The 22,469-nt window shown below is 34.6% G+C and overlaps 2 protein-coding genes across 3 annotated transcripts; both read left to right on the plus strand.

Annotated features, from left to right (window-relative positions):
• The first annotated feature begins 6,866 nt into the window (after positions 1–6,866).
• Positions 6,867–11,983, plus strand: LOC114279065 (cell division control protein 2 homolog C). Of its 2 annotated transcripts, XM_082891103.1 has the most exons (6): positions 6,867–7,594; positions 8,356–8,467; positions 8,592–8,685; positions 9,280–9,349; positions 10,915–11,053; positions 11,597–11,983. In XM_082891103.1, exons 1-6 carry the CDS (start codon positions 7,188–7,190, stop codon positions 11,687–11,689), a joined length of 915 nt encoding a protein of 304 aa, XP_082747229.1. In that variant the 5' UTR covers positions 6,867–7,187; the 3' UTR covers positions 11,690–11,983. The 2 variants fall into 2 exon arrangements, with proteins under 2 accessions (XP_082747229.1, XP_082747230.1); XM_082891104.1 differs by lacking the exon at positions 8,592–8,685 and having other exon boundaries at positions 6,887–7,594.
• Positions 11,984–13,053: 1,070 nt separating this feature from the next.
• On the plus strand, positions 13,054–19,140 carry LOC114279043 (serine/threonine-protein phosphatase PP1). The gene is made up of 3 exons (XM_028221207.2): positions 13,054–13,552; positions 17,086–17,645; positions 18,672–19,140. Exons 1-3 carry the CDS (start codon positions 13,384–13,386, stop codon positions 18,846–18,848), a joined length of 906 nt encoding a protein of 301 aa, XP_028077008.1. The 5' UTR covers positions 13,054–13,383; the 3' UTR covers positions 18,849–19,140.
• Positions 19,141–22,469: the final 3,329 nt, after the last annotated feature.

Consider the following 22,469-nt stretch of genomic DNA (forward strand, 5'->3'; position numbering starts at 1 on the left):
CATTAGTTCTTCCAAAGCAAATTGAGACATCTCGAGAGTTTTAATTTTTTCTTCATATGTTGCATAGATTTGCTATAGCTTATTCCTTTCTGTCTCACAAGTCAAGAGTTTTGCACAAAGAGCTTGTCGATCATTAAAAATCTTCAGGGCATCATTCATAGCCTCGGAAATCTCTTTCTTTATTTGACATTCTCACTTTCACATGTTTTGAGTTTCGTAGTGAGTTTGTCATTCAATTTGGATAAGTTAAGAGACTCCTTATACAACTTTTCATAAGCTTGCTCAGGCTCTTCATCATCACTCTCCGAGGATTCATCATCAGTGGCATTCTCAACCGACCTCTTCGGATACTCTGTTCGTCCTTTAGTTTCGAAAGCCGCCATGAAAGCAAGGAATTTTTATGTCCCTCTTCGCCTTGATCTTCGTTGTCACTTTCATCTTCATCAGATTCTGATTCATCATCCCAAGTGATGGTGAGGGCTTTCTTCTTCTTCAAACGAGTGGGGCATTCTGAAGCAAAGTGGCCATATCCTTGGCATTCATAGCATTAGACTCTTTCAGAGTTCCCTTGTATCTTTCATTTCTCCTTCTTGGCTATAGAATTAATTTTGAGTTTATCTTTGCCTTTAGATTTATGAGTATGAGTAGATTCCAAAAGATTATGATTCTTTTCAAAAAAGATTTTTTAAATTGTTTAACAAAAGCAGCCGTAATCTTGGAATCTATCTCACAATTCTCATCAGAATCCTTTCAAACTCTATGAGCACTACTAAAAGCAATAGCATCTTTTTGTTTCTTTTTGAAATTCCTATGTGCTTCATAAGTTTGGAGATTTCTAACCAAGTGATCCAGCTTGAGATTGTCAACATCTTGAGCCTTTTCAATAGCCGAAACTTTTGGTTGGAACCGATCGGGCAAGGATCTCAAAATTTTTCCCACAACGTTGGATTCTGGTATTTTTTTCACCTAAATTGAAGTTGGAATTTATAATGTTACTCAATTTCGCATAAAATTCATCAAAGGTCTCACTATCTTTCATTGAAAGGTTTTCGAAACTAGACGTGAGCCTTTGAAGTTTTGAGCGTTTAACCAAAGGAGTGCCCTCATGAATAGTTTGTAAGATATCCCAAGTCTCTTTTGCGACTTCACAATTACAAATTCGACTAAACTCTTCAGGTGTGACAGCGCAAAAGAGAGAATTGATAGCTTTACTATTCCAGCTACTATTTTGGTAATCAATTGTGTCCCACTTATCAATTGGTTTGGGGAAAGTTACTCCATCAACGGTAATTGTTGGTTCGGTCCACCCATTCATGACAGATTGCCAAACTTTTTCATCTATAGATTTCAAAAACGATCTCATCCGAGCTTTCCAAAAAGAATAATTAGATCTGTCAATTAGGGGTGGTCGAACCATAGAATTTCCTTCACGAATTGAATCTATTATCACAAATCAAACAAGATCTCGTTCTAAAATAATTTTTTTTTTTTTAAAATAGAACGACCTGCTCTATACCAATTAAAAAATCTAGAAATCCCCTAGATGTCGATTTGTGATTATGTATCAATTTTAAGCAGTAAACAACAATCCCAATCAAACAATCAAGACAAATCAACACAACGATTTTACATGAAAAAACCACAATTGGACACCTCCAATTATGATAAAAAAAACCACGAGCAACAGCCACAAAACAATCCATTAAGAAGATATAAAGGAATTATATAGGTATACTCTTAATTACCTAGCGATTCCACGCCCGAATTAAACCAACCTCTATGTGTCTCTTCCAACCCTATCTTCACCTCGGAATTGTCTTGATGATGAGCCACTCCAGAATCCACTAAAATTTCAGGCTCAAATTCTTTAGAATCCACCAAATAACAACTCTCTCTTTTGTACAGAACAAACAAATAATCCTTTGATGCGTACTCTTTAAACCATGAGTTGAATACTCAATCAAAACATCAAAGAAAACTAGCAAAATATCCCCAGATATAAACCTTAGAACCCAAGAAGAAGATCTGGAGAAGTTATCCTAGATTTGGACTAAAACAAGTATTTATAGAAAACTGTCCCGCGATCTCCGCTCCAGCGTCGGATTGGACGCTCGAGCGGACCTACGCTTGAGCGCGAAAAGTTCCACTTGAGCGGAAAAAAACAACATCTAGTATTTTTGTAGGCGAATAAACTTCTGGAACTCAGCATTCTTCGCTCGAGCGGGGGAATGTCCGCTCGAGCGGACATGCAACTTTGAATGTATTTTTGCATTTTGCTTCGGGGGCGCTGCCCCTCAACCTCGCCCGGGGGCTGCCCCGGACCCGCCAGACCCCTGCGAGCTGACCGGGCAGCTCGATTCCCGTTATAATCAGCGAAGTGGCAATCTTAAAAGAATTAACATTACAAAACTTCTCTGCAAAACACAATTCGGGTTGGATTCGCATCTAAAAGCTCATAGCCTCACTGAAATAAAAAGTGCGAAAATAAATACAACTAAAATGAGTTTTTTCAAATGGGGTTGCCAATAATAAAAACCTAACATTTTTAATAACCCAATTACAATCAGATTGAATTCAGGTCTACAGCCTACCATGGCTGCGGTGGCGGTGGCGGTGGCGGTGGCTTAGCCTGAACAGCAGCAGCCGAGGCTTTGACAGTGAGGTTTCGGGTTGGAATTGAAGAATTGTAGGTGGTGTGGGTCTTGGTGATGGACTTAAATGTGAAGCTTGTTCCAATATATGGGTTTGTGACCAGTGAGTGTGTTACGACCCAAACCCGTCCCTATAGGTTTAGTGTCATAACCGGCCAGTAATCCTTGGATTACCAAAGGCCTCTGAACATGATAACATAAGATAGGGGCTACGGAAGCAAATATACATAATTAACATAGTCCATAGAGCTGTGCAGACATACATGTAATAGAAATTTTCAAAACAAACTTATATATATACAGATGTGACGTAAAAAATACATTAGCCTTATGTCACCCAATTACACAGATAGGGTCAAAGGATACTTAGCCCAAGTACAGATGTACAAAATAAGGTCAACTAAAGCCTTGACATAATCCTCTCAAAAGAAACCTCCTCAGGAAGCACGGTAGTTGGCTGACAAAACAAAAACATAGGCCGTCAACTCTGGGCATGGTCACGTGCTTGCTCACCTACATACATAATATAAATAGTGAGCTGGAGCCCAGTGAATAATAACGGAGTAAAGAAGTTTAATGAATGTTGTCCATAACAGTTATAGAAGACAGAATTCAATAGTTGTCAGAAATGAATTTGTAATTATGTTTAGAAATCATAATACATAACAAATACTGTTTCAAAGTCGTATTCATAATTAGAACTTGCAGTTAACCATACGTGGCACATTCCTTAGCACTAGCAGAAACAGTTGACCCATAAAGGGATGGCCATAAAGGCATATAGTTAACTCTCGTACATGGAGACGATACAGTTGACTCATGAGACGTTCAGTTGGCCCATAAAGGGACATATACATAAGGATCCATAACAGTTGGCTCATGAGACGTACAGTTGGCCCAAAATTGGGATGTAACAGAACAGATAACATATGTCATTCGAGGCTAAGAATGCCACGAATACATTTAAAAAACAACCATTTATTCATCCAGAAACTAATATTTTAGAAACAGATCATCTTGTATCATTCATAAAATACTTATAATTGAACATAGCTTTACAAAGTTATTACTCATAGATAACAGAGGCTCCACGGTAAACAGACAAATAAGCAAATCAGATGTCTTGCGGCGCATGACCTACATAACATAACGGATACATACATTGAAACATACGCTTAGAGTGTACATAACCTATTTCATTTGTTCTTAGTGTGTTTCTAGCCTTTATCCCCATTATGGTGTCTTAATCTTGGCCTAAGAATGCCTAGGATAGAATGAGGATATAAAAATGTACTTGAAAACATTTTTCAAAACTTGCTGAAAATAAGGCCCATGCTCGAGCGTGGCTTTCCTCGCTTGAGAAAACATGCAAAACGTGAGGGTTCTTTTGAGCGTAACATCCCTCGCTCGAGCGGTTTGTAAATTTTGAAAAAGTACTGGTTGCTTGCTTGCTTTTCACGCTTGACGGACACTTAATCCTCGCTCGAACGTGAGACCCAAACCCTCGCTTGAGCGTGACTCTTGTCGTTCGAGCGATTGGCAAAAATACATGAACTTCTGGGAGCTTGCATTTCATGATCGAGTGGACTTATAGTCACTCAAGCAGAAGTGCACGCACTCAGAGTGATGGCTCGAGCGTGAACTCTTACGCTTGAGCATGGAAGCGAAATTTTGGAATTTCCAGATTTTCTTTCAAAGCTCAAAACTCAAAACTCAAACTTTAAGCATCAGAACTTGGTTTTTCTGGGCCAAAACTTGAGGAACACTTAGAAACTCATAATACATCATGAATTAGGGATTACTTCATGAATTCATGGCCCCCATAGCTTGCTAATTATGCAAAAATTCAACTTAAAATTTATGAATGCTCCATGAACATGACATGCATGAATTTCTTTGAGTTTAAGCTTCTCAAAACATGTTCAAATGCTACCAAATAACATGAAACTTGATGATTCCCCAAAATTAAGGTGAATTCAAGACATGCATGAGGGAACTCTTGGAAATTAAACCCAAAATGTGAGAAAATATACATGTATGTATGGAATGACTTAGTTTTCTTCAATTCTAGCTCAATTTCTACATGAATTCACTTAAATCACTTGTTTTCATACATTAATCAACTACATTACAAGATCAAAGGCTAATTCTCTTACTTAGAGTCTAAATTGCACAAGTAAGGGAGCTTCAATTCCCAAATTCTTGGCAAATCTCCAATACTTCTTGGCAATTCTCTCCTATCCCAACTTTCGATCTCAATTGCCTTCACTTTCTCACTCTCTCACATTTTGCTTGTATGAGGGAGCTCAAATATGTTGAATGAAGAATAAAGAAAGAACAAAGGCATATAAAAATCCTTATATAGACTCACTTGAAGATAAATAATTAAGGCTAAATAAGTGGGCAGTAAATTAATCTAATTTAATCGTTCCGAATTGAATTTCAATTAAACCTACCATAAAATTCTAAAAATTTCAATTAACACATAAATCAAGTCAATTTCTGAATTGAGTGCCGATAAAGCCTTCAATTCGCAAACTGAATGAAAACATGAACAAATCTTTCTATGTTAAACAGTTATATACACATACATAAGGCAACATATGATGCAACATTTCCCTTCAATTATTTATTAGGCATAATTAAGCATGAATCAATGTTAATCATGGGTCAAGGTTGTTCCAGAGTATCGTTTTGACTGGTTTCTTTGATTTTAAGTGTTGGATTTGAGATTGAGAGTTGGTAATGATGATGATGATAATGATGATGATGATGATGATGATGATGATGATGATGACGACTTTGAAGACCGAGTTCTACACGTGGGTAGAGATTGAAAACCCAAATTGACAAAGGAGGTGAGAGGTAGGGACGCCATTGTTGTGGTGGCGTTATTAGAAAGATCAAAAACTGTAGCTATATGTATATATCAATCTAAAACCTCTTAAAGACTTGCTCTGATTTCCTTATTTCTTCATTGTCACAATTTTCTCCCCAAACTCTACAATTTTCCCAAATTACAAGCTTCCAAACCTCATCTGCAACCCACCATAGAGAGAGAAACATTAAAGGAAAAACGAAGAAGAATGGTATATTTTGTGAATTTGAAGGTGAATGAGGAGTAATTTAGTCTTAAAAATAACTTACTCTCTTCTAGGCACCTGAGCCTCACATTTTGTTAATTTAGATAGAAAAGTTGATAGTGCGCTTTGGTCCATAAACCATATGGGGGTTATCTGGTGATTTCTGAATATCGGGGGTAAACTGCACCTGGCCTAAACCACAGGAGGGTAAAATGAAGTTTACCCATAAGTTAATAAGAAAAAACATCACATCGAAATCATAGGCCTTGTTTGGTTTGATTTTGGAAGAATTTTTTTGGAAATGTACTATACAAATACTTTTTAAGAGTAATCAAACTAAACAGATTTTTCAAAAAAAACTCTCAGGAATGTGTTTGGTCATCCAATTTTCAAGATTACTTTTAAAACATGTTTGTAAAAAAGACAAACCAAACAAATTTTGTACTTTTTTATCTCAAAAATTACTCTACAAAAAAGCAAACTAAGTAAGTTTTTGTATTTTTTTATCTCAAAAACTACTCTACAAAAAAAAACCAAAGTTGGTTTAGAGTGCATATTTGGAAAAAGACAAATCAAGCAAGTTTTTTGTACTTTTTATCTCAAAAACTACTCTACAAAAAAAACCAAAATTATTTTAGAGAGAATATTTAGAAAAAGACAAACTAAACAAGTTTTTGTATTTTTTTATCTCAAAAATTACTTTACAAACACAAACCAAATACACTCATAATCATTTCATCTTTTCTCGCACAAAAATCAAAAAAATCAAAAAACCAAACCAAATAAACTTTTAGTCCCAAGTTAAAATAATCAAAAAGCTAAAAACTAATTGAAAAAGCCAATTACCAAACGACACCTAATAATCTCGTTCAACAACCTAATCCGGTAAATAAACAAACAAAGTACGTGTTTGTTAAGAGGGTCAGGCTAAAATGGTCAACTAAAAGATCAAATAAATTAAAATAGTTAATAAGACAAAATATCACATATAATTTATAATTAATTTTTTTTTTCACAATTACCAAATTAACTACAAAAAAAAAAAAAATTAACCAACTTTTTAAATACAACTATTTTAATTAGACTGAAATAATTAAAAAAATTAAATAATCAACTGAGGATAAATGGATCTACCAAGGGGGAAGAGAAAACGGGGCACCTGAGGAAGGGGAATTCAAATTTCGAAAGAGGGAGGGAAGCACGTGCCATTATGTGCCGTTGCGGCCTTGCCTGTGCGGCATTTGAGAATGGCCTCAAAATTTGAAAGTTGAAAACCGATCCAAAGGGTAGCCGATTTGAGAAGACCACGCTCTCCTTGCTTTTCACTTTATAAAAACCATTTTCGAATTCTCAAAAACCTCTGATCAGAAACAAAGCCACATTTCATTTCAATCACAACCAATATTAGGGTTTGATCAAAAATCAAAATCAGAATCAGAAGAAGAAGACGAAAATGGAGAAGTATGAGAAGCTAGAGAAGGTAGGAGAAGGAACATACGGGAAGGTGTACAAAGCCAAGGACAAAGAGACAGGTCAATTGGTGGCTCTGAAGAAGACGAGGCTCGAGATGGACGAGGAAGGTGTGCCTCCGACTGCTCTCAGGGAGGTTTCTCTTCTCCAGATGCTCTCTCATTCTCTCTACGTCGTCCGATTACTCTGCGTCGAGCACGTCGATAACAAGCATGGAAAGCCCCTTCTCTACCTCGTCTTCGAGTACCTCGATACCGATCTCAAGAAGTTTATTGACTCCCACCGCAAGGGCCCCGATCCCCGGGCTCTTCCGCTTTCACTAATCCAGAGTTTTCTCTATCAGTTGTGTACTGGGGTTGCCCACTGCCACAGCCATGGCGTTCTTCATAGGTAATTTTGTTCTTCCTTCATCGATTTGCCCCTTTGTGAGTGTTGATCATGATAAATACCGATCACATCACCAGTCATTACTCAAAATTTTATTTAAATTCGAGGAGAAACTTCATTTGATATGTACTGCTGCTATGGACAATCTCAGATTCTAGCACAAATTTGAGTAAAACATCACTAAAGCTGTGTTTGGATCATGGATTTGGACAGGAAAAGGAAAAAAATGGGTGAAATGTGAATGAAATATAACTACATTTCTCTCTCTCTCTTTCCAAATCCCTACCCAAATACATGATCCAAACATGGCCTAAGGACACAAAATTTGAGACCACAAAATAGCCTTGAAAATTTTGAGGAAACATTTGAATATTTTTTGATTTGGGTAAAAATTTGAGCAAAACTTTATTTGGTTTGAGTTTGTGTCAAGCAGTGAAAGGTGTTTTGATTTTGAGGGATATTTACCCAAGTTGAAGTTTGATATAGGTTCGAGTCAAGGATTAGAGATGCCTAACCGCTCCATTCAAATTTGGAGTAAAGGTGTTTTTTGTATTTTAGCACTCATGATTATTGTCTTAATTCTAGGTATATGTAGTTGATTGTGATGTAAATCTCTTCAATTCTTGTATAAACTTTTGTGATCGTAATGGAATTGCAGCGACTTTAGTCTTAGTTCTAGTTTTGGGGTGAATCATGTAAATCTTTTGTTCTTGTGTGCGTGTAATTTACAATTGTTGTGTTTGTTTTTCTCTTATTCTCTGCAGAGATTTGAAGCCACAAAACCTTCTGGTAGACAAGGAGAAGGGCATCCTGAAGATTGCAGATCTTGGTCTCGGAAGGGCCTTCACTGTTCCTCTCAAGAGCTACACCCATGAGGTCCGTCTTCTTATCTATTTGTACATGTCAATTGTCCGGTGGATGAATCTCAGTTTCATTCCCTATGCATTTATGCTCTTTAATTTTTCTGTTTGTTGCATCTGTTATATATTTTGTTCCACAGATTGTTACTCTTTGGTACAGAGCTCCAGAGGTTTTATTAGGATCAACTCATTACTCAACTGCCGTGGATATGTGGTCTGTGGGTTGCATTTTTGGTAACACCCTTCAATTCCATGGTCCACCATATACTTTCTGTGGATTGCAATTTAGTTGTTTTGAGACTGCTAGCTAGACATTAGGCTTGGAGATTTTACAATGAGGTCTCTAATTGCCCCTCAAAAACATTCATCAATTTCTATTGTAGCTTTCACATTATTGGATATTGTGTGTCCATCACCCATTAGCTTCTATTGCCCGGACACCACACCAGCTGTGATCAACAATCAGTAAGGATCAAGGAATTTTTAATCTCTATCAGTGCATCTGTTTTTCTCTGAGCACATGCATAATAACAAAATGATACAACCTCAAAAACGATCCTTCGTCTAAACCCTGCTGTAAAAGAAACTGTTTATTATTCTTGCTTTAGTAGCAAGTTCTAAGCTCAAGGATATCAGTTTATTTTCCTGGGAAAAATTTCACTTAACCTTGATCTGTAGGTCGTTACAGGGATAAATGTACCTGACCATCTTCCCTGCAGTCATACCAGTGATTTTTTGTTAATTCCCTTTTTGAAGTTTCTTTTTTATGTGTTTTTTACTGACATTGTCACCAATCCTTATTACCTTTCCCTGGATTATTCTTTGCAGCTGAAATGGCAAGGAGACAAGCTTTATTTCCTGGCGACTCCGAGTTTCAGCAGCTGCTTCACATATTCAGGTATATTCTTTTAAACTTTGGTTAGTTACCTGTCCTCTAGAGGAACCTTTGGTAGACAGGTGTTCCTGACTGATGCTGCTTCTCTTTTTCATTTTGGTTCTGTTCCTGATTGGTAGTTTGCTCTCTGTAAAATCCAAGTCATCCAATAGGTTTGATTCACCATAAAACGGGTTCCATTTAATCGGGGGGAAAATATGCCTCGTGAAATGTTCATGGTTGGTAGTAAATTGTTTGGGAAACCATTGTTCGAGTAAGAGGGTTTATCTTTTGCCTTAAAAAAATGTATATCTTCATCCGATTTCTCCAATGTTTTTGGGAACAGTAGGAAATTTTGCAGCAAAAGATATATAGAAAGATTGGTTTGAACATCTGATTAACACAATTGTATTGGCAAGAGGGACATATGATTTGACGTATTTATTGATTGGCACAATTGTACAGAAATTTATCCAAGTACAAATCCCAAAGTTATATCTCAACATCTTTAGATGAACAAGATGACAAATAGCTCTCAATGATCATAATGATAAAAAAGTTACACCTATTCTTTTGTAATAGCTTTGCGAGTAATATTCTAGACGAAGGTTATTATTATTGCAAGTGGTTCACTAGATTGCAAGGATCAATATAGCTCACTTTTTAAAATTGAAGTCCAATTTTTCCTTTGCTTTTGATTCTGTGCATTTCTTGTGGTCTAAGTAGCATACATACAGAGACAGCAACACACAAACTGTGGATATGATACATGACACTATAAAGACATTAAATTTATACATACATCAATTACACAAGTACATAAACACTCTAAATTTTTGTACTAAGAATTTCATAATGTGCAAATGAAGCTGGAAATGTTCATTTTGATTGTCATATTATGTATGTCACTGTTACTCTATTGTTATATTTTGGACTGTACCTTTGTATTGGCATCCTAAATTGAAAATTCCCCTTGCATACTTGACTTGCGATTGCCATGTGTAAAATGTCAAAACTTCTATTAAAAAAAAAAGAAAGAAGAAGAGACAAATGTTAGTGCTGTCCTGGGGGCTGTTTGAGATGTGTTGTCCACAATACTTTTATTTTTGAATGATGGACACACTTCCATGCGGTGTTTTAACTTGTGGGGATGTGGTGATTGATGTTAGGTCGATTAAGAGCAAAGAGAAGGTAGAACTGATTTCTGCATACGTGTACCTCACCAAATTTTGTGAACTATAATTTTTTTTTTAAAGATTGATGGGTAGGCCCTCACTTTTAAAAAAGAAAAAAGGAAAGGACTTTACATACTCTTTTGATTAATTTTGTTTAAGAATGATGGATATATTACTTTCAAAATCAATAGGATAATGGCTGTTGCTCTGCTTTGAAATGGAAGGTAGAAATGGTGGTTACATGGGTTTTTCTGATGTTATAGGATAGCCTTTTTTTTTTTTTTTTTTTTTTTTTTTGTTTCCAGCATTACTGAAATGTTTGTAATGGCCATAGATTGCATATGTATAGTACAAATATTTTTAGTCCCATTGTGATTTCCATTTTCACGGGCTTTGGTATGTGCATTGTTGAAGGTTATTGGGAACACCAACTGATAAGCAGTGGCCAGGAGTTAGTTCTCTACGGGACTGGCATGTGTATCCCCAGTGGGAAGCTCAGAATTTGGCGCGTGCTGTTCCATCATTGGGACCTGATGGGGTTGATCTGTTATCGGTAACTACTTGTGCTTGAACTTCACTCGACCTTTTAAAAGCTTCTAACGGCTTTATATGTTACACGTCTATGGATACTATTCTCTTATGGTTAGAAAGTGCTTGAAGCTTCTGGGAAAACATTTGACATTTGATTGATTATTCATCACTAGTTTATCTCATATCACTGTCTTTTCCAAAGGAAACTTACTTTATTTTTGGATTTTTAATAATTTGAAATATAAGTCCTAACATTAATTCCATGCTGTCTCCAGAGGCCAATTCCCGTACAGGTTTTGACTTGATTGAAATTGTGGGTTTTTGATCTTGAAATGTGAACACATTCTTGGTTTAGTTTGTAAACATGATTTTTTAATTTAATTTTAATTTTTAAAATTCATTTGTACAATCTTAGTTTGACCCCATTTCATGCCCAAGTTTGCTATACCGGTTAAGATTTAGCTAGTTTGCATAGAAGTACAACACTTTTTTGAAAAATATTCATCTTTGTTATGCTGAAATTTGTTATATGTTAATGTTGTGGTCTGGTGTTTTGCAAATGCAGAAAATGCTGAAATATGATCCAGCTGAGAGGATCTCAGCCAAAGCAGCTCTAGATCATCCCTTTTTTGACGGTTTGGACAAGTCTCAATTCTAAAGCTGCATCTTACCCTCCTATTCGCCATCGATTGCTAGAAGCTTGCTTTCATATAATCAACATCAAGGCAAATCTTCAAGGTTTCAACTTGATGCTTAGTTAAGTCGGTCGTTGTCATGATGAATGTCATCATCTTGGTGATTTCAACTTTGCCTCATAAACATCTTCACATTGCCTTGTGTTATTACCATGCGGACTTTGGTTAATTAAGTAGTTTTTTTAAATTGTAGCGCTTACAAGACACTTTCTTGTGTGGTTAAAATTGGATGGAAGTGGAATCACATTTCTCTTGTATCTCGTGTTTGATTTACAGTTAAGTTCTTTGGCCTTCCTGATTTATTGAAATGAGTTCGGGAGTTTTTCAATAGGATATGATCAAATTTTGTAGTGAAATAAAGAACTTTTACAGGGTTTGGGTCGGGGGTAGGGGTGGGTAACCCCGAGACTCACCCCAATCGGATTATGTGTATTATTAAAAATATCTCATTTCTATTTTATAAGCTTTTATTACCGTTCGATGCTGCAAAATGATTTTTGTTTGTTTGTTTCATTCTTTGTTTTGCACAATAAAGGATAGGTCTGGAGTGGAAGAGGGGTCACTCATATACCCTCCCCTTTGTCATTCCTGTCCTTACCTAAGATTTCTCTTTTCTCTCGAAATATGAAGCTTGCATTTGGTAAAATTTTCTAAATATGATTTAAGAATAATGCTATATTTTTGAATTTGTGAGTTTTAGAATTATAATTTGAGTGTGAAAAACTTGTTTGCTGAATGAGTTTTTAAAAGAGTTTTGAATTGAGTGGAGAATTTTTAATGTGATATATGATATTTGATATAAAAACTTACAACTCATAATCAAATACATAACTCAAAATTTTATTCAAAACTCATACAAAATTTTGAAAATTTTTGATTTTTTTATTTATTTAAAATATAAATAAATTACATTGTACTGGTTAATTGGCTGGATGTTCAGAGGCCGATTGGACATTCGGGAAGACGATCAGATTAGTCTAAATTTCCTGCTTTGAAAAGAATTTTCAAAAGTGGGTTTAGAATTAACTTTTGAAAATTCTAAACAAACATTATATATTGAAATCAAACGATGGAATCATAATTTGAATATCTAACCAAAAACAGCTAAGTTTTTTTCTCTATTCTCTTGAAATATTTATTTAGTTGTTCACGATTGTTGGATATGACAAAAAAAGTCGAAAAACACAGGAGAGAACAGAAGATTCTGTGTGCCCCCTATTTTTACTTTTTTTTTAGTGCATCATTTGCTGGGTGTTACAGGTGACAGCTCCCAAGTATTGTATGTAAAAAATATATATATATACACGCACAAATGATTCGATGGATTGCCCAAAAAAGTCGGAGCAAAGGAGGGAGGCTTAGTCCATTCTATTTGTAACAGATCCAAGCCAAATATATCTCGAACTCCCCCACAATTCTTCTGCATTTTTCTCTCTCATTGAAGAAAAAGAACTCCGCATTTTCTCCCCTTTGTTTCTTATTTTATTTTATTTTTTTCCAATCTTTTTAGCACATCTTCAAGATAAGAACATGCAATTGTGATTTTATCATTCATTAGAGGAGAACATATATACATATAGATATAATATATAGGTGGTGGAGGGCAGTGGTGGCAGGGGGTGGTGGTGGGGATTGAGAGTAGAGGTTGAGAGATTTAATGGAAGGGTTGGATGGTATAATAGAGAGGCTGTTGGAAGCGAGGAAGACCAGAGGGAAGAAGATTCAGTTGTCGGAGGCGGAGATCCGACAGCTTTGTACTACGGCTAAGGAGGTTTTCCTTAGCCAACCTAACCTTCTTGAGTTGGAAGCTCCCATTAACGTTTGTGGTATGTACCCCCTCTTCCTCCTCCCTCTTCTCTCCTCCTCTGTCTCCTCATATTGCTAGTATTGTTACCCATTTTGATTATGTGTTTCTCAAGTTCAATTATCTTCATTTTCTTAAAAAAAAAAAGGTTCAATTATCTTCTCAATATCTCAACACAATGTTAGAAATGGATGCAAATGCAATGTGTTTGTAATTTTACAATTAATTTTCTGTTGATTTGATGAATGAAGAAGATAGGTTGAATTTGATAAATATTGACACTTACGTTTGAAACAATCGAACAATATGAGTAATTTTGAAAAAACATTGTTACAAATCAAATTTGATAAATATTAACTTCAAACCATTTTATTTTAGCAATGTGGGAATATGAGAAATTAATAGGACATAGAATAATTTGTGTTGATTTGTGCTTTGCATGATTTTCATGATCGTTTAACAAATTGATATTAAATTCATAAATGAGCCTTCCAAATTTTGTGTTTTGTCACTTTGAATAAGGTCTCTCAACTTTTTGAGAATTTAATTAGAATGGATTCAAAATAAAGAATTCTACTAGGCCTTATACAAGCAAAATTGTATTTTTTCTTTACGCTGTGTTTGGTTGGGGATTTAAGGAGGGATTTGGAAAAGGAAAGGGAAAGGTTAAGTGAAATGTGAATAAAATATGCCTACATTTCACCTAGTTTCACACACCTTTTCCTTTTCGCTTTTCAAATCCCCCAACCAAACACAGCATTAGTGAAATAATTAACTGTTTTTTATCACAAAATGTTGAGAAATGTGTTTTTAATTAGATCACATGATTGAATTTTGTTTTCCATAAGAAATGTCGAGATAAGTGTTGTGTTCCTTCATATCTCAGAATCTACTCTTAAAATATGTAAATAATTTTAATAATATACATATATTTTTCTATATAAATGGTTTAGAGAGTTGATTTTGAGGTTGCTTAGAACATGTGATTTGAATGCACGTTGTAGTAACATGGCATGAGATGCTCCGTTCATCAAATGTTGTGCGCAATCGTAGCACCATTTTTAATGGTAAATGCCTACTGTACTAACATGGGTTGCCCAATTGTTTTGTTTTTAAAATTGTTCCACTTGCAATATTGTTTAATGGTATTACCGATCAATATAATATGCTAATGTTGTGTTTGGTTGGAGGATTTGGGGAGGAATTTGAAAAAAGAAAAGGAGAAGGTGTGTGAAACTAAGTGAAATGTATTTATATTTTATTTACATTTCACCTAACTTTTCCCTTTCCTTTTCCAATTCCCTCCTCAAATCCCTCAACCAAACACGGCGTAAATGAATTATTATTATCATTTTTTGTACTTGATACGCAATTTGTCAATACAAAATTTCAAAACTTCTTTGAACTTGTCCATGTACAATCTTTTATAATCCTAATGCCATTAACAGATAATTTTGTGAATTTCATGCATATCATTGATTTGTGAATTTTGTGTTAAGATTTTGAATAAAAAAATATTTTTTTGCTTGAATTGTAAAAAAATTAAGATTGTATATTATATTCACTCAATTTAATATTTTAAGGATAATTTTTGAGTGTACAACCCCATTTAGGCCAAGTTTGGGAACTTATAAAAAAGTTAAAAAGTTACTCAAAAAGTTAAAAAGTTAACACTATTCACCAAAAGTCAACAATTACGGCTGCACAACTCCCAATTTAAATTTTTCCCTATAAATCAATTTTTACAATTTTTTATTACACATTTTTCATAAAAAGTCAAAAAGTTAACTCAAACATCCATATATTCAACCTCAATTTTTTAGTCCAAAAAGACAAAAAGTACACTTATTAGAACACCCCAAACAACCCTTTACTTATGTATTTTTGTGATTTAAGTTACATACTTTGTAAAAACTTATGACATATTTTATAAGTTACCTTACGTGAATTTGTGTTAAGTCACGTGATTTTGCGAGGTAGTTGACATATGTTTGACCAAAATTTCAAAAGAGAGGCCTTATCCTATAGCTCGAGAATAAGTCCCAGATCATCCTATGGAATGGTGATTTCTCATCTGGCATAGGGGCTTCCTGCCTTGTTTGTGAGTAAGGGAATGCTCTTTCGTGAAAACTTGTGTTTTCTCAATTTTTTATAAGTTAACTTACGTGAATTGATGTGTAAGGTACGTAATTTTGTGAAGTGACTAATATATGTTTGTGAGAATTTATATTAAGTTGTGATTTTTTAAATTTTTATGGGTTAACTTATGCTTTATTTGTCAATTATACATTTTAGTTAAAAAGTCAAAAAATTATTATAAGTTGTCACATCACTAGCTTACTTTTGTCTATATCTTTTCGTAAAAAGTCAAAAAATTACTAAAAAATATATTTTCAAACGAGGCCTTATATGAATTCATATTTAAATTATATGATTTTGTAAGATAATTTAGGTACATTTTTTAGAATTTTCACAAATTGCATATGCCCTACCATATTTTTAACGTTCCAATATGTTCATCTATCGTTCATCTATCTAAGAGTAAATATTAGGTGAATTACTATAATTATGTTAAATTTGAAAGATCATATTTAAAACTTGAATACTTAAGTCAAATATTTATTTCTGAAACTCTTAGTCTATTTGTTCAAATATTTTATTATTGTTGTCTATTTGTTCAAATGTCTTGATATCAGTATACGTGTCACTTATCTATGTTACTATATATATATATGTTAAAATATTCAATTATATGTTCAAATATCTCACTATCTATACATATATCACTTATACAAATATCCCATTATATGTACATGTGTCACCTTCAAATATCCTATTATATGTACATATGTCACCTTCAAATATCCTATTATCTGTATACATGTTACCTATCTATTCAATTTATTGTCGGCGCGACTTTTCAACAAGTATCCTTTATCACAACAAATAAAAAATAAAAAAAAACCTCAAATTGATATATGGCCCATACAAATGAAATTTTCACCGATTAACTCTCGCAATGAGTGTAATTTTATTTAGAGATTGTTTGGGGTGTCTTAAATAAGTGCACTTTTTGTCTTTTTAGATTAAAAAGTTGAGGTTGAAAATATGAATGTTTGGGTTAACTTTTTGACTTTTTATGAAAAAATATGTATTAAAAAATTGTATAAATTAATGTGTAGGAAAAAATTAGGGTTGGTTTGGGATGTCCTAAAAAAGTGCACTTTTTGCCTTATTGGCTTATATGGGTTGGGTTTGGATTGGGTTTGATGTGATGTAGTAGAGAGGTGATGTGATTTAAATAAGGTGATGTGACTTAAATAGGATAGTGACTTTTTGACTTTTTGTATTATTTAGTAGATGCCAAACTTGGCCTTAGTATTGAGAGTTGTGCAACCGTAATTGTTGATTTTTGATGAATAATGATAACTTTTTAACTTTTTGAATAATTTTTTGACTTTTAACTTTTTTGAAACTTCTCAAACTTAGCCTTATTTTGGTGTACATTATTATTATTATTATTGACATTGACATTACTAGAACTCAATTTGGAAGGAGACATACACGGGCAATACCCAGACCTCCTCCGGCTCTTCGAATACGGGGGTTTCCCGCCAGACTCGAACTACCTCTTCCTAGGCGACTATGTCGACAGAGGCAAACAAAGCATCGAGACAATCTGCCTCCTCCTCTCTTACAAAATCAAATTTCCCGATAACTTCTTCCTTCTCCGAGGCAACCACGAGTGCGCCTCCATCAACCGCATCTACGGCTTCTACGACGAGTGCAAGCGCCGCTTCAGCGTCCGCATCTGGCGTATCTTCACCGACTGTTTCAATTCTTTGCCTGTTGCCGCCGTCATCGACGATAAGATTCTATGTATGCACGGCGGCCTTTCGCCGGAGATAGATAGTTTGGATCAGATACGGGCGATAGAGAGGCCGGTCGATGTGCCGGACCAGGGTTTGTTGTGTGATTTGCTGTGGGCCGATCCGGATAGGGATATAAAGGGCTGGGGGGAGAATGATAGGGGGGTTTCGTATACGTTTGGAGCGGATAAGGTTGTTGAGTTTTTGAAGAAGCATGATCTTGATCTCATTTGCCGCGCTCACCAGGTCCTCTCTTCCTTCTCTCTAGAGATAATCTACTACTACCATTTTTTAAAAATAATTGTGGTAATAAATTTTATTAAAATTAGTATAAAGTTTATTAATAATTGGCCCTCTATATATATGATGTTATCATTTGGTTTGTGACTAGGCAGACTTGTGATGGCTTGTGAGAGTCAACTTGTTAGTTTATTTGTAGGCTTGGTCCATTGGCCCTTCCTGGAGAGAGGTGGCTCATCAACCTAACTAAATTTGTCAAAAATATATAAAAAAGGAAAAATTTTAAATAAAAATAAAAATATAGCCCTGAATCTTAGCTCATTCGACTAAGTTTGTTGGGCTAACTTGTTCACATGTAGGAGGCAGCTCGGGAGTTAATTTGGGACAAATTCATTGAACAAGACTTGAGTTTAAAGTTTTGACTTGTATATCAATCTATAAAAGAAGAAGAGTTAAAAAAAAAAGAAGGAAGAAGCCCATTAGATTAGTCCTCGAGAAGACTTAGACACTATTTTTGTGGTGTCGATCCTTATAAACAACCACAACTATGAGATTTTCTATTCCCATATACTTTTATCCTTTTAGTCGCGGAATTGGGATTTTGGTTTATAGAATAAATACTTTTATCCGTTTGATCTCATAATGACTTTACACTCAATTATTAAATTATGTTTTGAGATTTGGGTATTTCTAAATTCTCATATGATTCAATTCAATGATTACGAAAAAAAGAGGAACATTGGCGATATACGTAAGAAAAATTATTAAGTTCGTTTAGAGCAATGCTCAAATCTAATTACTAATTGACACCTTTTATGTTTTCTCTTTAAAGACTACCATTAAAATGATGGACCTCACTGTCTAGACCAATGACTGTTAATTTAAAGCACCATCTTAACTTGTTTTAAGTGCACTGAATAATTCTTCATATATACAAACACACACTAATATGTTTAGTAGAAATTCTAGAGATGAAGAAAACTCTCTCTCATGAATGCTAAACAATATATATTAATGTTTTGGATTTAACAGGTGGTGGAAGATGGATATGAATTCTTTGCAGACAGGCAGCTAGTTACCATATTCTCTGCACCAAACTACTGTGGAGAATTCAACAATGCAGGTGCCCTCATGAATGTTGATGCAAGTTTGCTCTGCTCCTTCCAGATTCTCAAGCCATGGAGAGGAAAGCTTGGTTTTTTGGAATAATTTCCATTCCAAATTAATGACGTGCGACGCTAGATTCTCTATCTCCAAACAGCTGTATTACTTGCATATAATTTTTTAACAAAATTAATCACAGAAGATACAGAAAAAGTAGGACCCACATGTGGACCGCATAGGTGGAAACCACTCTGTGTCTCTTTTAAAAAAAAATCTATTTGCCCATAAAATTTAGTCAGAATCATACCCAAAAAAGGGACACGTGTTATAAATTCAATTCTTGTATGGTAGGTTTTACACTTGAAATGAACGTCAAATACACAATTGCTTTTCCAAATATTTTTCTTGATAAATTTTCTAGTCTCTTCTATGATTGATTGCGTGGAAAAATAATGTGCAATTATCTTTTTTATCTCCAAGTTGATCAATTTCTGTCTCAATACACTCCCAATAGTTAGGCATGTGAAGATCTCAAAACAAATGAATCTCTTGATGTATGATCCAATAATTAAGAGAGCATTAAGACCGAGAAACAAAAGGATTTGAGGGCAAAATATACTTTACTTGATCAACACAGGTCATTTAGCTAACTTCCATGTCTAGGCATGTATGTAAAGTGTGTGAGCTTGTATGCTGTGTTTTCGGAGGCATAATTGACTAAGAAAGTCTAAGTAGGAAACACCCTTTTGTGTTTCCTTTTGTTGGTGATCATCATCATCATCATTCAAAGGTCAGAAAAAAAAAAACCCCCAAGCTTTGTAATATATCTATACTATCTATATTGTTATATAAAGCAAGTTGATGTTGATGTCACTAAAATTTTTATTTTTGAAAAGGGCCCGACTTCCCTCTAGTTCAATCTGACTGGAGGATGCTGTTAGGTCCATGGAGTCTATCACGGATCTTATTTCGATAATCTGAACGGTTCAATGTGTAGAACTCGTTAAATATTATTGTCTGTAAAAAATTACGTTGATCAGATATCGATAGCTTTGTGATCAAATCAATTTTATATAAAAAAAAATGGACAGTAAAAAAATAAAACGTCGACAAAAAACTAATCTGATGAGATAGCTATCAATATCCGATCTAGGACTGGAGGAAAGCGACTGCCTTTTGAAAATGTTATCGTTTACATGCCATCGTAACAACTAAGTTTAACCATATCTACAGATGTATAATTGTTATAAACTATTTCAATTCTCTTCAGTTGTTTCAAATAATTGCTATAGTTGTCAGATCTAATTACAAATTACACATACATAATGTGTACCCATCTCTATTAATGAACAAACAAAATAAGCACGATAAGGAGTTATTCAGTGCTATTGGTAATGTCACAAACATATGTTGATTCTTAAAAGGTAAAATTAGAATAAAATATGTTATTATATAATTTTTAAACAATTTGGAAGAAGTTGAAAAAAGTAGAATGAAGTTTTTATTTACACAACATGCCTATCTATTTACACTCTTTTTCAAGTTGCACTTTTCATCAATATTCAAAATTTTGATTTCTATCACTTTCACCTCTCCTAATTACACCTATATCTTTATACCTAACTTCCAAACTTCCCATTACACCCTTATTCTTTCCAATCCTAACTCCACTCTACTTCCAAGTTTTAACCACCGCTACCAACTTCTTCGGCAGCCACTATTACCACCTCCTTCGACAACTAACTGATTTCCTAACCATCCCACTTTGGCTCTTCAAATTTCAAGTTTTTTCTATTTACTCCTAAAATTAATTTATGATAAAAATTAGATAGAAAATGCCATAATTATATAACATAAAAATATATTAGAGTTTAAGTTTATGTCAAAGATGTGAGTTATATATAAAATATTTTTATAATACGTAATTGTTAATATGTCATTTTTCTGTTTGATTTTTAACACAAATTAGCTTTAGGAGTAAAGTGAAAAAAAAAATTAAAACATGAAGGACCAAAGTGAGAAAAAAATAAATTTTATAGACTAAGGTGAGAAAATAGTCAAACTTAAAGGGAACAAAGTGTAATTTGCACTAACATTTTTCACCATAAAATGTTATCACAAAAAAAGAAATCACAAAGTATCATAACATTATTATTCTTAACTTTTGAGTTCAAATCAGAAATTCAATACTCGTAAGTTCACCATGAAATGTCATAACATATATTATAAATAATCATAATTTTCATTACAAAAAATCATAATTTTCCTACTATGCGTACCTCTTTGAAAATATAAATTGTAAATTTATCTTAAAATTTATATATTTAAACCGATCAAATTTCATGTATTGAAAAATTTATCCATAAATCTTAGATGGGAGAATATTGATCCATTTAGTCATAAGGATTTTCTTATGAACCAATTAATTTTTTTTGTTTTGGAAAGTTATTTTTATTTGATTTGGTGACATTTGAATTTAAGCGAATACCCTTTGTGATTCATTTTTTCAATTTTCTAATTTGTTTTTGGGATGGGAATAAAAATGTGAGATGTGGAAGATTCTTTTTGGAGGAATTGATAATTGAAGTGTTGGTTGTCGAGCGTGAAAATCTACATTTCTGTTAGTGTGGTTTTCTGGTATTACATTAGAGTGTTACTTTTGAAAAAAAGTACATAAGAGTTTTTGTGTGTTACATTGATTGGAGTGTTACTAAATTTTTTTTTAGAATGTTAAGTTATTACGTTTGAAAAAAGTACAATAAGAAGTTTTTTAGTGTATTACATTAGAGTGTTACATTTGAAAAAAATACATTAAGAAATTTTTTAGAATGTTACATTATCACGTTTAAGAAAAGTAAATTATGAATTTTTTTAATGTTATATTGAAATATTACGTTTTTAGAGTGTTATATTTAAAAAAAGTACCCTAAGGAGTATTTTTAAAGTATATGTTTACTAATTTCAATATTATAAGAAAAATCTACATTTATCCCTGAGAGAGAGATTAATGATATGGAATTTGTGCCGAACAGATTTGGGCCGGACAGAGTTGAGCTGAACAGATTTGGGCTGGACAGAGTTGTGCCAGACAGATTTGGGCCGAACAGGTGTTGGGCCAAGTTGTGTGGCCCGGCTTTGAAGGAAGCTGCTCGGTTAAGGCAGCGCGTTGATTGACTGAGCTGCAAGGATTCGTGGTTACGAAGCCGGTCAGCTGAAAAGTCCAGCGCCAGGAAAGGCAAGGTTGGACCGAGGTACCTGTTTGCTCGGCAGGTAGGTCGACCGCAGACAAGCGTAAGTAGTCCCGAGCTCGGCTTTGTCGAGATGCCGCCGAGTCCGGTCCTCATCTGAGCTTAGCTGTTGGAGTACTTGGGCATGAAGCGCAGCATGGCAGACGATGGCCGAGATGGAACTGCCCGGCTGCCGAGCTCCCAGAAGAATGGGCAGGCAGTTGGGTTAGGTGGTGCTCAGCAAGGTTTATGCTGACAGATGGGATAGCAGTGCCACGTGTTGAGAGGTCACTGGGAGTAGATTTGGGGCGCAGAAGGTATATAAGCACGTCTGCGCCCCCCATACGCGGATAGATGAACATTTGGTGAGACATACACTAAACACTCAATACTCTCCCTTCTCTCTATCTATCCCCTGTGTGCGTGTTCTAACTTGACTGTCGGAGGGGTTTTCCGGCCACACACCGCCGTTGTGTACGCAGGTAATCGGACAGAAACG

Source organism: Camellia sinensis, chromosome 10 (genome assembly GCF_055761805.1).
Source record: "Camellia sinensis isolate YWXY chromosome 10, ASM5576180v1, whole genome shotgun sequence".
Lineage (NCBI taxonomy): Eukaryota > Viridiplantae > Streptophyta > Magnoliopsida > Ericales > Theaceae > Camellia > Camellia sinensis.

Coding starts and splice junctions, on each gene's coding strand:
- LOC114279065 (XM_082891103.1), top strand. CDS start 7,188: ATGGAGAAGTATGAGAAGCTAGAGAAGGTAGGAGAAGGAACATACGGG. Junction 8,686..9,279: donor GTCTGTGGGTTGCATTTTTG/GTAACACCCTTC, acceptor TATTCTTTGCAG/CTGAAATGGCAAGGAGACAA. Junction 9,350..10,914: donor CAGCTGCTTCACATATTCAG/GTATATTCTTTT, acceptor GCATTGTTGAAG/GTTATTGGGAACACCAACTG.
- LOC114279043 (XM_028221207.2), top strand. CDS start 13,384: ATGGAAGGGTTGGATGGTATAATAGAGAGGCTGTTGGAAGCGAGGAAG. Junction 13,553..17,085: donor AGCTCCCATTAACGTTTGTG/GTATGTACCCCC, acceptor TCAATTTGGAAG/GAGACATACACGGGCAATAC. Junction 17,646..18,671: donor TCATTTGCCGCGCTCACCAG/GTCCTCTCTTCC, acceptor TGGATTTAACAG/GTGGTGGAAGATGGATATGA.